Raw genomic sequence first — 18,677 nt, 5'->3', positions numbered from 1 at the left:
TACTCACATGTCCACATACGGAGTGTCTTGTTTTGAACTAAACTTGTGAGAACTTGTGCATCGTGTTATATCACATGAACTACGTCACATTGGAAGTTCAGGAGAACTTATGGACGGTTATATTCAGTTATACTTAAAATGGAGACGACAAATACACGTTCACTGTCACATCTTGTGCAGAAAAGTAATATATGCACGTCTGGGCCATAAAGTAACATGATTATTTGTAATATTTATTTGTAATATCTCTTCTTTTACTATCCATGGTCAGGATTCCAGTGCCACCCAGATTAGGAATTTACAGGGCGGCACGGTGGCTAAGTGGGTAGCACTGTTGCCTCACAGCAAGAAGGTCCTCGGTTCGATCCCCAGGCGGGGTGGTCCGGTCCGGTCCGGGTCCTTTCTGTGCGGAGTTTGCATGTTCTCCCCGTGTCTGTGTGTGTTTCCTCCGGGAGCTCCGGTTTCCTCCCACAGTATAAAAACATACAGCCAGGCTAATTGGAGACACTGAATTGTCCTTTAGGTACTGGCATAAACCAGTGCATTGTAGTGCCGGTCTCAAGCCCAGATAAATAGGGAGGGTTGTGTCAGGAAGGGCGTCCGGCTGCGAAATCAATAAGGCGGATCACGCCGGCGACCCCTAACGGGAGCAGATGAAGAAATAGATAGAATAAGGAATTCACACCTTCAATGTTCAGGAATTTACAGCTTCATTGTAATTTTGGGCACTTAATCCCAACAAACAACCAGTTAATAAGAAATGTCCAACAACACCAACATACATGCAGACACACTGTCTGCCCATTATTGAACCTGATATGTTTACAAAGACAGAACTCCATAGATATGCATGAAACATTGGAATGTCTGATATAAATATGAGGAAAGCCAGCAAAAAAGTTTCTAGAAGCAATACAATTACCACAACAATGAGTAAAGCTGTTATGGAGCACAAAAAACTCTCTATTACCTTACATATATTAACAAATAGTTAAGGGTTTATTAATTTCCACCATTTGTACACATATCCTTAATACAGTTCCCTGCATCTTCAGTTGCACCACCCATGTAATAGCCTGAGTGTATTATAATGTTATACAGACAAATAAAACCTTTAAACCATTTTCTTTAAATTACAGTAATGCATTCCATATCCATTTAACTTTTAAAATGTAAAAAAGATACACACGCATACATGCATAAATGTAGAAACTTAACATACAGAAACCTAATATGAAACTAAAAGAGAGAAATAATCGGAATCAGCTGGAATCCACCATACATAGGGCATCAGTCAAAGGAAACCACAGACTCACACCTCTCTTCACCTCCTTAAACCTTTGTTCTTACATAGTGGTCCCCGACTTGGTCTGCGTTTCCTCTTCCTACTCTTTTTCCGAGAATTGGGTTGCCACAAGCACTTTGAGCAGCTTGCCATAACAAGACAGCCAGTTCTCAGTTCTGCGCTATCCCTTTTCTATCCTATTTTGGCCACAGATTTTATTTTTACCCATTTTACCCTGCAAATTGGCTTCAATTTCAATTACATTTTAAGCGGTCAGTAATGACGTTGCATTTTCATAACATGATCTTCCAACCTCCAATAAAATGGTCACCACACCACTATAAAATATGGTGGCGATGGCATCATGTAATGAAGATGCTCTTTATTAGCAGTAGTGGTCAATAATAACATAATAACATAATATTAACAAGAATAATGAATTAAAGCTAGAATTGTGCACTCAGGCTGGCAATGTAAATGAGTGTTGTATTTTAAGTAAATGATTCTACAAAGGACATCTAATGTTTGTCATACTGCACTGATACTAACAGTCTGTTTTGTACACAAAAGGTTCTTGCTATAAGTCCACTATGGACGTGTGTCATAAACCAGGGATATTGTTTACACAGTTGGGTGAAATACTGTGTAATAGTTGTGGTTTTAGGACATACAGTTGAGGTCACAAGTTAACCTACATTTGTAAAGACTATGTACGTCACAGCAGTCGTGGATTTTTAGGTGTTTGCAGCTTTTCTTTTTCCTTGACTGACTGTGTGAAACTTTTGTTTGTCAAAAGCCATAATAATTATTGGCACTCATAGAAATTCTTATAAATAAACGCATATTCATATTATATTTAACATTTACAAATTCGTTAATTTATAACTATGACAAGTTACTGGCCAAATTCCCTTTAGTCATTCATCAACATAGAGAAAAACAAAGACACACAGTTAATGGCTTAAACATAGCTGCACATTAAAAATGTCCATATCCATCGTTAGTAAAACATTGAGATTTTATTTACAGCACATTTCATACACATGGTAAAGATTGCCCATAATTATTTATATCATATTGTAATTATTGACACGTAATTATTGAAAGGTAAAATATGAGATGTGTAATGACATTGCTTTCACACATTAATAATTGTACTAATGACAGTAACATGATTGGCATCTTTCATAAACTGTGACAATATATTACATTTTTTGGTCTGTTTCCGGATACTAAGGGTCACCACAGCGGATCTGGTCCGAATACCAGACTTGGCACAGTTTTTATGGATGCACTTCCTGACGCAACCCTTCTATTTTTATTCAGGCTTGGGATCGGCCATCCAGCCCCTCAAACATTACGCAATTATGTCCGTGCAGACACCCGGCAGGCAGATAGCACTGCAAAGATTGGAACCCCAGATCCCCGGATCTCAGTGGTAGTGTGTATTGGATCTAGGATAAGCAAGTGTTTTTTCAGCTGTTGTCTTGTTAATATTACATGTAAGTTCATACCTTGTGCAACCCACTGAGATCATCCGGCATGTGCTGTACTGAATGTGTTTAAGAGATGATGATACTGGAGAAGCTGGTAAAGATGGAATATCTCAGATTACAGCACAGTTACTGAGATGAGGACACACAGATGAGGCACTGAAGCTTCATTACTATAGGTATGGTGAGGTAAACATATATGCAAAGTGAATGTCCTGGTTCTGCAACTTGTCTACACAGTACACACACCGAGCCAGTTTAAAGGAATTAGCAAAGACTTCTTATTTGCACAGAAGCAACTATATCCATTGATATGTAATACTCACTTGACTGTGGACGGTGTCACCCCTGTTCTTACAGCTTCTGATTAATGGAAGTCCTGTTTTTTGGTTCTTGGATTAGATCTGACACTCTGGACACAATTGTTTTCCCCCTAAACTTGGCAGAGAAACATCAGTTCTATTTAGTTCCATTTACAAAGTAAATTAATATATGATATTTGAAATGGTTCTAAAGAAACTGTAAGAAGTAAAACAGAATTGTAGTAAAAGGTAATGACTGATTAAAGTACCAGGCATATTTATTGCTGGATGTCCTTTACAGGTGTGTTCAAGGCTTGTAATGTGATAAATGATCTGATTCAAGGTTTCTTTCTCACTATCAGCCTTACTTTGCTGATAGCTTTACAGAACAGATACCTTGACCTGTAAATACTGTAGGTTGAGATAAAACTGACTGTTTGATGTAAAACGATTTGGTGCAAAAGGAGGAATTTAACCAATAGTATGAATAGATGATCATTTCAAAAAGGTTAGACGGTCGTAAGGCGAGGAATTGTTTATCACGGTCTTAGCATTAGATATGACTGGATTCATGGAAAGGTAAATTACAGCTGGACTCTATCCATCAGTTCCATAAGTTCAGGGTCGAGCCAAATGATAAAGTCGGTTCACTAAATGAACTAATGAAATGAAGAAACAAACAAAAACATAATAATACTAATCATAACTCTAGTTAAACTAAATTGTGTTGAATACATTACCCTGTGTTTTAAATACATATTCATTCATTCATTCATTCATTCATTCATTCATTCATTTATTCAGTGAACCCAATCACAGGAGGCTTAACCAAGGCTGAATAATACTGTGACTGAAAAGCCAAACAAACAAAAAGGAAAATAAAAACTTAATGAATTTACAAAATACAGTATTAATGTCAAAACCAAACCGAAGTGCAGCCCAAAGCAAGTCTTAGGAAGTAAAAGGACAGGCAAACACTGGATCACTGAAGCAGAAAAAACTGTACTTCATGTGATCACGTGTGACTGGATAAGAAACAAAAGAAGCCCTGGTGTGCAACCTCGCCAGCTACCCAATCCACCAGCAAGTTACAATCCAAATGCTCACCGGTGAACAAATAGGGGAAACCATCAAACCGTCAGCAGCAAAAACACAAAAAAGCTGCCACATCACCACTGGACAAAACTCAAATCCAGTATGGGTTCCTGTAACAGCTACACACAGTAATGCAAACAAAAAATAAAAGTAAAGCTGTCATGCCACCAATGGACAAAACCTAAGAGTCTATGATGGGTACAACACAGGAATGATGCCACTGTTTACCAGCTGGGCCCCAAGTAATCAGAACTAAATAATGCCAGTAAATGCGAACAGTGCTTTCCAATCTGTGCATCCAGCCCCCCTGCTGACTACAGTGGCAATGGGTCTGCTTGGAAACATTATGTGCAAAGCAGGGAAAACTGGAACCAAACTTTTCTACTGGCTACTGCTGAGTGCCGATAGTTTCAGTACTTCAGGTTAAATTTTCTTTTTTACCTATTTAAAAATGTAAATGCCAACAATGTTGCCAAGCTTTTTCATGTGTAATTGTGTTGCAGTCAGTTAAACAAATGAATTGTCCCAGCTTTCTTTTTTATTGAGGAATAAAAAATTGAATAAAGGATTGAATGAATTGGAATAGGACTTGAAAACAAACATGGTTAGAGTGATCTGAAATTAGCATCTTAAAGTTGAAATTGGTCCCTGTACTTTAAGAGCTGGTGCTTTAAAATGACTTTAAGTGAAACTAACCTGGAGTGAATTGAAACTGGAACCTTTAAGCTGACTTGAAGTAAATCGTACACTTACTATTTGCCTTGCTGGTGTATGTGGCCGAATTTGTTGTCCTGGCCTCGTCTCTTATTTCAATAATAAGATCCCAGGCTGCAGTAGTGTCATGTTTCTTCTCAGCAGAGCCAACAGTGCTCACCTGTCCCTGTTACCTAGTTACCCTCATCACTAATTCACCACTCCAGACCCTGCACAGGGCCACTACGTGCATCCTGGCCAGACAGTATGCAGGAAAGCTCCGGAAAGAAGAAGTGTGAGGACGGACCGATGCAGAACGGAGAGGCCATGAGCCCTCAAACACAGGACTCGACGAGCTCGACCCAGGAGGAGGAAAGCTGTGCGGTGCCCTCTGCACCACCCTTACCCGACTCACCACCGTCACCACCATACCTGAGGCCGAAATTGGTGTTTCACACCCAGCTGGCTCATGGAAGTCCTACAGGCCGCATCCATGGTTTCACCAACGTAAAGGAGCTGTACGCCAAGATCGCTGAGGTGTTCAACATTTCTCCCTCTGAGGTAGGCCAGTGAGAAAACCGATGAGTTTTTCATTGTGATGATTCTGGAGTCTTCTTATCTGCTCAATATGTAAAAAAATTATTATTATTATTAATATCCAGATCTAGCCTCCACATTACATGCTGCCCATCTATGAGACCATCAAAGTATCTTACAAGCGCCGCTCAGGTGGCGCAGCGGTAAAAAGAAACGCGCTGCAACCAGGGCTGGATTCTGAGAACGTGGTATCGAATCCAGCCTTGCTTTACCGGTTCGAAGCTGAGTGGCTATATGAGCAACGATTGGCCGGTTGCTCATATGGGGGGTGGGACAAAGAACCGGATGTGGGTCTCTCTCTGTCAGAATGCGATCGCGTTCTCTGCCGGCTGATTGGAGGCGCTTACACAGAGATGGGAGAGGGTGCCCTTAGGGTGTGTCTCTCCGCATGCAACGCTAGGTGGCGCCAAACTCGTCAATGTGTGGGTGGCAAAGATGCATCTGGCTGCTGCTCGTGTTTCGGAGGGGATACGGGTTAGCTTCAATCACCTCCGTCAGGGCAGGGTTCGGCATAGACAGAGAGGAAGCACGATGCTAATTGAACAATTGGATGCGCTAAAAGGGGAGAAAAAGGGGTAAAAATTATTTAAAAAAAAAAAAAAAAAAAAAAAGTATCTTACAAGCAAAGAAATAGAACCAATTTAGCAAAAAGAACCTTTGATTTTTCAAATGGTTTGACCTCAACTGTTACCCATCCGAACCACCCTAATTTTTGAGAGTTTACACCAACACAGCTCCTGTAAAATAATACTGATAGCATTGTAGGGTTATATATGTCTTTTTGTGAGGTAGCCAATAATTTTAAACAATTATGTGTTTGGCTGAGATAAAAAGGCCGAGATAAGTATTGTGTAAGTATTGTATTGCTTAATAATACAGTGGCTTGAAGTAGTAATTAATCTTTTATTGATTGTCTGATTGCATAACATTTAAGTAAACAACGTAAATTAAGTTAAATTAAGTTAAAACGTAATTTCATCCATTTAGGAACAAAGATTAAACTTAATGCCTATTTGAACTAACTTTTAAAGAAATGTAATGTAAACTGTAGTAAATCAGACACCTTGCTGGGTTTTCGAGCATAATATTTAGTTTCAGGCCTCACATCTTTACTGGCTTAAGGTTAGGACTAAAAAAAGGCAACTCCAAAAGCCATTCAGATGTGAACTTGATTCTGTGTTATGGATTATTGCCCTGTTGCATAACCCGTTTAAACACCTTGTGTAGATGAGCTATCATTTTCCTCAGGAATTTGCTTCTAGTAAGTTCAGCTTTTCTTTCCCTCAGTAATTAATATTATTTGGGTCCTGATGCAGCAAAGTACCCCATGTACACACACTCTCAGACTTCAGATGCCATTTCTGACTACTGATATACTGTTATTACCATGAAAAGCTGTATTTTCTGTACTTCAGATTTGAGAATTGTCAAATAATGACGAGCAGTGACGATAGTCTTAATTAACAGTGGTGTCATTTCTTTTTTATACTGTGAGTTACATCTACACGTCTTTTAGCGTTTTTCTGTTATATTGGGATATTTTGTAACCGCCTGAATGAATTTGCGTCTGAGCGCTTAGATAGGACATGGTGTTTCTGTACAAATTGTAAGGTCAATGTCTGATCTTGACGTTAAGGTTGAAGAGTAAGATTAATATGGGTGGCACAGATTAAGCCAGGCTGTGTTGAATTAGCTAAGCAGGCTTAACATTTACTCTTACATTTATTAATTACAACTGAGGGTTATTGGTCTTGATTAAGGGCACAACAGTGGCAACTTGACATTAGTCGGATTTGAACCAGCAATCTTCTCACCATTAGTCCATTACCTTAACCACTAAGCTACTATTGCTTTTACCCATTAACAAGTGGTTATCAAGTGTGATATGGGTGTTATATAACTTTGTTTTCTAAATAATGGGAAGTCCAGCACAACCCTATGGTCCAACACTTTGTTAGCTAGCAGACCAGCAGGCGCAGCAGCAAAATCAAAAAGCAAAGAGTAAATAAATAACTCTTTAGATCTAGACTTAAAGATTATGGCTGACTTAGTTGACAAGTTTGGTGTGGAAGAACTTCTGACGGCCAGGTCTTCTGGTCTAACTTGTGTGCCTGACCACAACATTGCTCCTTTAACTGAGTGGTCACAAATTCTCACAGACATGCTTTTAAAATCTCATGGAAAGCCCTTTCAGAAGAGTGGAGGCTTTATTTATATATAAAAGCCTATAAAATCAATTTTTAATTTGCATAGTTCAAATGTGAATGTGATTTAAATTAAATATCTATAGTTACAGTGTTTTTATAAAGTGTATGTGTAAGTTATGTACAGTATGATATAAAGTATTTATCCTGATTCTAGTGTCCACACAGTCACCAGGGTGTTATGTCCCTCATTATCTTACCCTGTTACCCTACCCAATTTCCCCACATCCTCTTTTGCACCCTAAATTTTAGTGTCCACATAGTCACCAGGGTGTTATGTCCCTCATTATCTTACCCTGTTATCTTACCCAATTTCCCCAGATTCTCTTTTGCACCCTGAACTCACACAAAGTGGACATGCAGAAGCTCCTGGGAGGCCAGATCGGCCTGGAGGACTTCATCTTCGCCCATGTCAGAGGTGAGACGAAAGAGGTGGAGGTAACCAAAACGGAGGATGCCCTCGGCCTCACCATCACTGATAACGGGACTGGATATGCTTTCATTAAGGTACACAGGAACAAATACACAGTCATACAGAGATACGGCAGAAGCATATGTGTTTGCCTGACATTTGTAAAAAAAAGCACCTGAGTAATGCCCAAAATAATAATAATAATAATAATAATACATTTAGTTTATATATAAATTTATGTATAGTCCAACATTTGAAGGTTATTTTTATGAACAGATTTTTAAAAATGAAACAATAATTATATTTGGTTAATTACAAATCTAAAACATTCCTACACAACATTAATTGTGCATGTAATGACAAGTGCTTCTTTGGAAGCTTAGAATCTACAAAAAAAAACACCTAAGTGACCCTTATGAATAACAGAAGTGGTAGGAAGTAAGTGTGATGGGCTATATGGCTTTGGGAAATCAGAAAGATATGGGGCTATAAACACTTTTGTAGACACTGTAATAGAAATATAACCTAATATTGTTGTTATTGCTTTCTGTTAGGTCTAAAATAGGTTCTGGCTGAACTAAGAGCTAAGACACGGATCTTTTAATTATTCACACTTCTGAGAGGTTTCACTGTATTATAAAATAGATCTAGATTAGATCTTCTATTAGTATCTAAACTAGAACCTAATGATGTGTTTAACCTATGAATCATTTGATCAAGCTGGAATTAGTCACAGTATAGGTGTGAAAGTTTATCTATGATCAATATTTGCAAAACTCACAGTTTTCTCCACTCGCTTTACTGCAGTAAATGTCCCTGGAAGAGGTTTTACAGTTATTCTTAGCATGCAGCTATGCCAAAGATAATCAGATCATAGATCACATATGTCAGCGAATATGTCAGGTGAGGACAGAGCAAAGCAACGTCTGACATGAAAAGTGGAACTCTTTTGTATTTCTGCAGTGTGGTGAAGAGATAACGAAAAATGGACTTCTACTTTTTATTTTAAAGCAAAGAGGAATGTTAATGGGTTTTTGCAGTTAGCATCGATATATGATATATTTGTGATATTCTTTTCCAATAATCCCAACATCATGTTTGAATAGTATTCATTACTTGTTTGATTATACAGAGAATAAAAGAGGGCAGCACCATAGACCTGCTAAAGTCAGTATGTGTGGGCGATCATATAGAGGCCATTAATGATCAGAGCATTGTGGGATGCCGGCACTATGAAGTTGCCAAAATGCTGAAGGAGCAGCCCAGAGGAGAGCCGTTCACTCTTAGACTGGTGGGGCCGAAAAAAGCTTTTGGTAAGTATTATTATTATAATACTTATCAGCTTTGAGTGTGTTAACATCACCATGTCGTCACTTTACTCATTATTCAAACCATAATATTAGTTACAGGAATATTGATTCAACATTTTATTTGAATAGTTAGAATTACAGTTAGGGGCGGCACGGTGGCTCTGTGGGTAGCACTGACGCCTCACAGCAAAAAGGTCCAGGGTTCGATCCCCAGGCGGGGCGTTCCGGGTCCTTTCTGTGTCTGCGTGGGTTTCCACCGGGTGCTCCGGTTTCCGCCCACAGTCCAAAAACATGCAGTCAGGTTAATTGGAGACACTGAATTGCCCTATAGGTGAATGTGTGTGTGTGCCCTGCAATGGACTGGCCCCCCGTCTAGGGTGTTACTGTGTGCCTTGCGCCCATTGAAAAGCTAGGATAGGCACCAGCACCCCCCCGACCCTAATTGGATAAGCGGTTAAGAAAGTGAGTGAGTGAGTGAGTGAGTGAGTGAGTGAGTGAATTACAATTAGGATTAGGTTTACATTTAGGGTTGAGCTAGGGTTATGGCTAGGTTAAGGACTACATTTAGGATTGGCATAGGGTTGCAGTTAATAGGAAAATTAGGATTGGTGGAATGGTGTAGGGTTAGGGTTATTAACTAAGATTTTAATTAATGTAAGTGTAGCTCAGAACATATAATGAGAGAAGCAAGACTGGAGGAAGAGGCGTAAGGATGCAAGATTGGTAGAAATAAACATCAATAACATTTGATATGATGACGACAAAACACACTTGTAACAGAACATCAGGAAGACCTGAAGGCCCTTGTAAAGAAAAATAAATAAAACAGAGTGAAAAGATGGGTCTTCAACTCAACATGAAGAAGACAAAAGTCATGACAACATGAAAGACCACTGATTTTACCACTGATAGAGAAGATGTCAAAGTGGTGGACAGTGCCTATTTATATCAATTATTAACTGCAGAAGGATGCAGTAGACAGGAGATACGACGGCACTTGGTAGATAAAGAATTAAGAAACTTGAAATAAGCTGCAGATGTAATGATTTATTTCTCCAAACAAACATCAGAAATGTCCAGACTATGATCTTCTCTGTGGTTCTTAATGGATGTGAAAGCTGGACAGGAAGAATATTAATGCCTTTCGATTTTGTTGCTGGCAAAGACTTTTGAGAGTACCCTGTCCTCAACCAAATGAAACCAAACCTCTCACTCAAAGCCCAGATAACCAAACTGAAGCTCTGTGATTTTAGACACATTATGAGAGAAACCAACTCATTGGGAAAGCAATAATGCTTGAAAGAAGAGAAGGTAAACGAGGAAGAGGACAGCCAGCAACAAAATGGATTGACACAGGAATGAGCCATTACAATGCCCGAAGAACCAAATAAAAGAACAAAACAGAAGAAGATATAGAAGAACACTGTTTATGATGCAACAGCACTTAATAATCATAACAATATTAATAATAGCTATTATAATGATAGCTCTAACCCTAAGCCTAGTTCACACTCTACCTGAACTGCAATCGTAGCCCAATCCTAAACTAATTTAATCATAACTGTAATCCTAATCCTTGCCCAACAACTAAAATCTTAAACATAGCCCTAAAATTGACTATAACCCTATCTTAACCCTAATCCAAATTTACCATAACTGTAGCAATTACCACAATCCTAGTTTATTGTCACTCTAGCTATAACCCTAATCCTAGCTATAATTCTTTTGGACCTTTGAGCGAGACCCTTAACCCTCACAGCGGTGTACAGTAGCCAACCCTGCACTCTGACCCCAGCTTCAAAACAAACCGGAATATGAGGAAAAATATCTGTATGCATCTGTATATATGACAAATACAGCCACTCTATTCTATTTTCTATTCTATTCTATTCCATTCTATTCCATTCTATTCTATTCTGTCATATTCTGTAACACAAACGGACACACAGTGCCACCAAGTGGTCAGATTAATACCTTGCACTCTGGCACCAGTGTTTACAGTCTAAACTCTAAAGCAACCAATCAACATTCATATCTGCATACTTACACAACAAGTCTTTGATTAAAATGGGCCATGAAGGAAAGATTAATCACACAAACATACAATCATTGTACTATTCATTGTGCAGCCTGAAATATTGTGCACTTCATGAGGAAATGAGAGCCTGTCAAACAAGAATGAGATTTCCCTCAGATTGATCACACTGTGGACTTGTGGGAAAGACGGAAAAGAAAGGTCACCTCTAATGGAAATGTTTCCTTAATGAGGTACCAAAAGCTCGCACTGATTACAGCGTCAACACTGCTTGTAGACAGGATGTCAGCACCAACACATCCTGTTAAGCCGGAGACGAAAATTACTGTAATTTATTTGACAAAAAATCTCAATGCTACAGTCACACTGCTGTAAACGAACAAGCTTTCAAAGTCAGGAAAGTGTAACCATAACCATGAGCTTGTTGGACGTCCCATTTCAAAGCCATGAGCATGAGTATAGTGTTGGTGCCCACTTTACTGATGTCACAGTTAACTCTACTCTGGGAAGGCTTTCCACAGCATTTTGAAGTGTGTCTGTAGGAATTTGTGTCCATGTGTTTTTCCTTGCCTGCTTACTTAAAAGGGTTATTTTGTTCCTCGATCCTGGATGCTGTAAAGTTGCTTTGTGATGATGTCTAGTGTAAAAAGGCCCATACAAATACACTTGACTAGACTAGACCTGACTTCTTTTTATACTGTTAAATCATTCGGCCTGGGTTGGTAGGAAAAGCAAACCTGAATTAGCATTATTATGCATGCCGTGATAATAAGTGCTCCCGCTCTCTCAGACAGAAAATGACTGCACTTAATAATTAAAGGGAATTTGATTACCATCACTGCATTAGATATTTAGAAGTTTGAACATGAGCTAAATGGGCTAAATGCAAGTAATGACTCTGTCCTGTGCATATTTAGTCTTACAGAGAGTGTACAGGGTGAGGATAGATTTTATTGGTGCCTTATTTAGCAGGGACGTTCACAATCATGGATGTGCTACATGTGCTTCGATGAAACACGGTTAAACGGTTGAACACGGTTAAAGCATATTTAGTCCTAATTTCTGGGTGGAAGAGTTGCATTAACAGGAGCTTTCGTTATTAGCCACCAATCTATTACAGTGCTTTCGGCCATCCACCTTTCGGATATAGATAATCATGTCTGTGAAGATGTCTAGCTTAATAGATCACGGCTCCAACCGAGTTGGGTCTATTGCCGATTTGAATAAATCTCCCAGCATGCCTGACTCTTAATAATTCAGCAACTTATTGTTTTTTTGCTGAGATTTAATATTTATTTAAAGTCCACATTGCTCTAGTCAACAACTGTATAAATGTGATATTCTGGTAGCCTTCTGGTAGTCATGGTGCAGACACGACTATAAGAGCCTGCTTACGAATACAAACATAGTACATCTTGTTGGCTAAATGGCGAGCGCTTTATGCTACTAAAGTTGTGCAGGAAAAAAATAGAGCCAAAATTATTCACCTTTAAATAAAAGGAACTGGGGCAGCACGGTGGCTCGGTGAGTAGCACTGATGATAAAACCTGCATTGTGTATTAAAAAGCGGGTAGCATTGTCAACTTACAGCAAAAAGGTCCTGGGCTTTCTGTGCAGAGTTTGCATGTTCTCCCCGTGTCTGCGTGGGTTTCCTCCGGGAGCTCCGGTTTCCTCCCACTGTCCAAGAACATGCAGTCAAGTTAATTGGAGACACTGAATTGCCCTATAGGTGAATGGGTGTGAGTGTGTGTGTGTATATCTGTGTATCTGCCCTGCGATGGACTGGTGCCCTGTCCAGGGTGTTACTGTGTGCCTTGTGCCCATTGAAAAGCTGGGATAGGCTCCAGCACTTCCGCGACCCTGACTGGATAAGTGGTTAAGACAGTGGGTGAGTGAGTAAAAGGAATTGTATTAGGACTAAAAAGCAGGTAGTAAACATCCCTTATCTAAGCATTACTCCTTTATTCAAACCATCAAACCATGTATTTAAAATAAAATGATTTTTAAAAATTGTCTGGTCTAAAATACGCTAGCACAACAGAGCTGGGATTTCGAATACATCGTATCGAATCTCAGCTCTGCCATCTGGCCTGTCTGGGCGGCTATATGAACAACGTTTGGCTGTTGTTCATACAGGGAGGGAGCCGGATAGGGACCTCATAACTGATGCAGTTACGACCTCTGCTGGCTGGTTGATGGCGTCTGCACAGAGTAGAGGAATAATGCGATCAGGGTGTGGTTCTCTGTGCACAAGGCTGATTCGCATATGAACTCACCTCGTGCAGGTGAAAAAAATGCAGTCGGCTACTGCACACGTGTCGGAGGGGGCGTGTGTCAGTTTTCTCTCCTCAATCAGGGGCGGGGGTCAGCACCAGTAGAAAAGAAGCATTATGCAATTGGGTAAAAAGTAGACATGCTAAAAATTGACAGAAAAAGGGAGAAAATACATAAAAAAATTGTCTCAACAAAAATTTACTTCACTTAAAGGTAATTTCACTCATATGTCTAGAGTTTAGATTGAGCAAATTACCCAAAAGCCTTTATGGTGATCGTTGTCCCATCTTCAACAAAGGTGCCAAAAAATGTAAAGATGATAGAATCGTTTAATGTAGAACATTTATCTGAGTTTGTGCTTTATTTTTATTAAGATATGATTGGTCAGAGGACACGGTCGGCCAAATCCACCGAGGGGAAAATGGTCAGTGGGAAGGAAACTCTTCGCCTGCGCTCGAAAGGAACAGCGACTGTCCAGGAAGTGGTGAGTCAATGATCTGCTCATCACAGTTTTGGGAAATCAACAATCAACATGAATTTGAACCTCCTTAGTGCTTTTAACCATCAGTTTATCTTATTTACCCCCCATCAGCCGAGTGAGTTTGAGGAGAAGGCTATAAGACAGGTGGATGATCTTCTGGAGAGCTACATGGGCATTCGGGATCCAGAACTCGGTAAGATGTCGTTTCTTCAGATTTTGTAAGATCCTTTCCATTAAGGGGTTTAACTGCTGATTCTAAATCAGTCAAGCCTGGATTTTCCACTCTTCCTTAATAGCAGTAACAACAGGAAAAGAGCACATATCAGTGTACCAATCTGAGGTTTTGTTCCAGCTTCTTGTAGTATGACCTGACCAGTATCATTAGTGAAAACCATCATAGCTTTATAGCTTCTTATTAAGGGTTTTTAAAAGATTATCAGATCAGGTACCAGATTGTGTCAGATCCTTTCCATAAAAGGCCATTACAAATGCCAGAAATTCCCACAGGTCATGGACAGCATCAGTAATAACAGAAAACAGGATGTCCCGAAGCATTTCTTCATCCATGGTTTCTTCCAGTAAGCTCTGGTTACAACTCTTAAATAAATATTACTGATACGCCCCTGATACACTGACAACCCCTGAATCATTAATGTCTGGGCAGCTAACTTGGATGATGACGACACTATGTATGGTGTCAAGGTCATGAACTGCTCATGTCACATTCTGTGGTGACATTTATTATGTTGGGAGCGCAGCTAAAGCACGTACGGCTATCAGACAGGCCCAAACCAGTTCTCGTGCTGGAGTTGGAATCTCATAAATAAATGTAATTAATTTATTATCTGATGTTTTGAGTCAGAGCTCATCGGAATGTCCTCATCGGAAAAGCAGTTTTGCTTTTAATGAGAAGATGATAAAACCTGCATTGTGTATTAAAAAGTGGGTAGCATTGTCACCTCACAGCAAAAAGGTCTTGGGTTCGATTCCCAGGCAGAGTGGTATGGGTCCTTTCTGTGTGGAGTTTGCATGTTCTCTCCGTGTCTGTGTGGGTTTCCTCCGGGAGCTCCGGTTTCCTCACACAGTCCAAAAACATGCAGTCAGGTTAATTGGAGACACTGAATTGCCCTATAGGTGAATGGGTGTGTGTATGTGTGTGTGTCTGCCCTGTGATGGACTGGCGCCCCGTCCAGGGTGTTACTGTGTGCCTTGCGCCCATTAAAAATCTGGGATAGGCTCCAGTACCCCCCACAACCCTGACTGGATAAGCGGTTACGGAAGTGAGTGAGTGGCTGCTCAGGTGGCGCAGCAGTAAAAACACACGCTGGAACCAGAGCTGGGATCTCGAATACATCGTATCGAATCCCAGCTCTGCCTGCCGGCTAGGCTGAGCAGCCACATGAACAACGATTGGCCTGTTGTTCAGATATGGGCAGGACTAAGCTGGATGGGGTCTCTCTCTCATGACTGGTTCTGCTGGCTGATAGATGGCGCCTGCACAGAGATAAGAAAAGCGTGCTCTCAGGGTGTGTCCCTCCGTACACAGTGCTGAGCTGCACTGCACTCGTCAAAGTGTAGGTGATAAGATGCATACGGCTGCTGCCCATGTGTCGGAGGGGGCGTGGGTTAGCTTTGTTCTCCTCAATCAGAGCAGGGATCGGCATTGGTAGAGAGGAAGCATGACGCAATCGGGCAACTGGAAGTGCTAAAAAAGGGAGAAAAAAAAATGAAATTTCATGTGCAGTACAAAGCATTTTTAAAAATCTGAATAAAATTTCTAATAATGTATACTGTAATGGGTTAAGCCTGAAGATGTATTAAATGTTTTGTGTTAGTATTTTGATTCTCCACCTGTCCCTAAAACCTCATTTTTATTTGTCCTCTGCAGCAACCACCATCGTGGAGGCCGCCAAGGACAAGCAAAACCCAGATGATTTTGCAGAGGCTCTTGACTCAGTCCTGGGAGATTTCGCCTTCCCTGATGTCTTTCTGTTTGACGTCTGGGGAGCTCTGGGGGATGTTAAAAACGGCAGAGTTTAGAGAGTCATGATAAATGTTGCTCATCTTATTTTTTTACTTATTGATATCGATATTGTCACACTAAGACTTTCTCTGAATATTCTTCTATTGTGAGCATGTATTTAAGCTAAGATAGAGATGAATTATTTGTTAGATTCATAAGCCTTGTAGCTGCAGTTCACAACTGAAGGAAGAAACTTTTAAAGAATAAACTAATCAAAGCTGTAGTACTAATCAAAGTATACATTCTCCATCTGTAATTTAACTAAAGGACTTTTCTGTACCTGACTGCTCATACAAATCATATAGCTAAAATAGTTGGGACAGGACATAAAATTCTAATAAAATCAGGAAACAGTGTAATTTAATTTATAAATTCTGTTTGACCTGTCTTAAATTGCTCCCACATTTCAAGGATACCACAGCAAATCATTCTGGTCCGCATACCTGATTTGGCAGTTTTTACCCCGGATCCCCTTCCTGACTCCACCCTCCTTATTTTGATTTTTATTTAGTGGCTCTAACAATGCATAAATATATTTCAGTGTTAATAGCAGCCTCACGGTGGTCAGGTTAGTTACTCACACCATGGGCAATAATACACCCCCACAGACCCTGGCTTTTAAAATTTACACTAGTAACAATCTGAATTATTTAAACAATCCATATTTTAGGTAAACTTAGGTTGCTTAAGTTGGCTGGGTCTTTGGATGTCGTTAACATTTGCAGTGCAGAGATGAACGGGGTTTAGGGTTTGTGAAATTATTCCCAATAATAAATGATTCCCAATTTTACATTATAAATTTCTATTTAGACTGGCCTTGCTTTAATCTTTTGAAGCTATTATGCACTGTAGGGGGTGAAATTCTTTAAAAATCCTTGCAATTGATAACTAATGTGGTAAGAATGGACTCATAAAGGACTGTTACTAGTCTTTAATGTAAATTATGTATATAATTTTAGTTTAAATACAAATCCAAGTAGATAGTTACATTCCCTGCTTCTTAATTCATATTTAACACCCTGTCCCAGCTTTTTTTTAAACTGAGGGTTGTTTTTTGTTAGCATTGCTCTTGAAATAGTGTTCGATAAACTCCACAGCATCAGTGTGTATTTATTCTGCCTCAGTGTCGATTCATTCCACACGTTCCAGAGTCTGCATGATTAACTCTGTACTTCACACAACAGAACAGTCTGAACTTGTGTCCCATGACTGAATATTTTTAAAATCTTTGTTTATTTGGGTTTTTGCTTGATTATAATTTTGTTTTCTATTAGTCTAGCAGTCGGTTCATGTTATTTTTGGCTTATGAAGGTCGTCCTTTGTGTTTATATGTATTGGCGCTGTTATGGCCATGAAGAGTTGTGGGGCAACTCTGTATTAATGCCACTGGTATTAAAATGAGATGTCCAGCAAGCTCATATCACATGTTCATATACGTATATATAGAGGGAAAGAGTCAGTGTGTTCAATATAGACATTATATGTACAATAGTTTGCGTGTTGTTAGTTTAATAGTTAAGACTAAATGTGTTGTCATATGATAACATGGATAAGGATTTGACTGCATTAAGCATTCTGAAGGGTTCACAAACTTATTTTTGTATTTATTTATCAGACCTTGTCTTTAATTGTGGGTACTGGGATTCATACCATATTAGTAGAACATCCTAATCACAGAGCTGTGGAAAAATAAACCTGCACCATTGTGTGGTTGGTTGGTTGTGTTTTATTTACGTACTGTAATGGATTTGTGCTTTACTCTTGATGTGACGACCTGACAGTGTACAGCATCCCGAACCTCATGTTGCTCAGTTACCAATAAAATATTTATCTATTAACCAGAGGTGTTTCCACAGGGGCTGAATTTATACATTCGTTCAAGAGGTTATCAAATATTTCGAGGGTCACAGAGAGGGCCACAGTTATCTGATTTATTTGAGCTAAATCTTCAAAGCAAAGCAGCGGAAAAATGTTGATGGCTTACCGGACTACAGTAATGATTCGTTCCACATGTGGACACATGCCTCTCTGGACGTTCACTCTTTTCATGTGCATTCTGCTTTTAATTCATCCTCACAAACGCAGCAGCAGATTCACAATGGCATCCAAACAAAAGCAGCATTACACAACGGGCTGATCTAATAGTTTCAGCATGAACATATTTATGTGAGGAATAAATACATGCCACAGAAGATCAACTGTTTTCACTGTGTTTACCACCAATACCAAACAGTTCTTACGTTCAGACAGCGGAACGTACTGGATCCATGGTGCACAGTATATATTTATAAAGAATAAATAAATACATGGAATATTAAATAAATACCATATAAAGACGAAATAAATGAAATCTGATGTGCACTAGTTGTACTGGAACTACAGTGACTCAGTAAATCAGTGGATCTGCTGGATGTGGTGTAACAGCTGAGGTTTCATAAAAACACGCATGAAACGAACACTTACACCAGACCTG

General features: G+C 39.5%; 1 protein-coding gene across 1 annotated transcript; it reads left to right on the top strand.

Moving 5' to 3' along the window:
- The first annotated feature begins 5,132 nt into the window (after nt 1-5,132).
- Nucleotides 5,133-16,221, top strand: gipc3 (GIPC PDZ domain containing family, member 3). The gene is made up of 6 exons (XM_063013161.1): nt 5,133-5,429; nt 7,991-8,176; nt 9,214-9,394; nt 14,075-14,184; nt 14,293-14,374; nt 16,070-16,221. The coding sequence occupies exons 1-6, from the start codon at nt 5,136-5,138 to the stop codon at nt 16,219-16,221; spliced, it is 1,005 nt and encodes a 334-aa protein (XP_062869231.1). The 5' UTR covers nt 5,133-5,135.
- Nucleotides 16,222-18,677: the final 2,456 nt, after the last annotated feature.

The sequence above is a fragment of the Trichomycterus rosablanca genome, chromosome 17 (genome assembly GCF_030014385.1).
Source record: "Trichomycterus rosablanca isolate fTriRos1 chromosome 17, fTriRos1.hap1, whole genome shotgun sequence".
NCBI lineage: Eukaryota > Metazoa > Chordata > Actinopteri > Siluriformes > Trichomycteridae > Trichomycterus > Trichomycterus rosablanca.
This window is presented reverse-complemented; position numbering and strand designations above follow the sequence as displayed.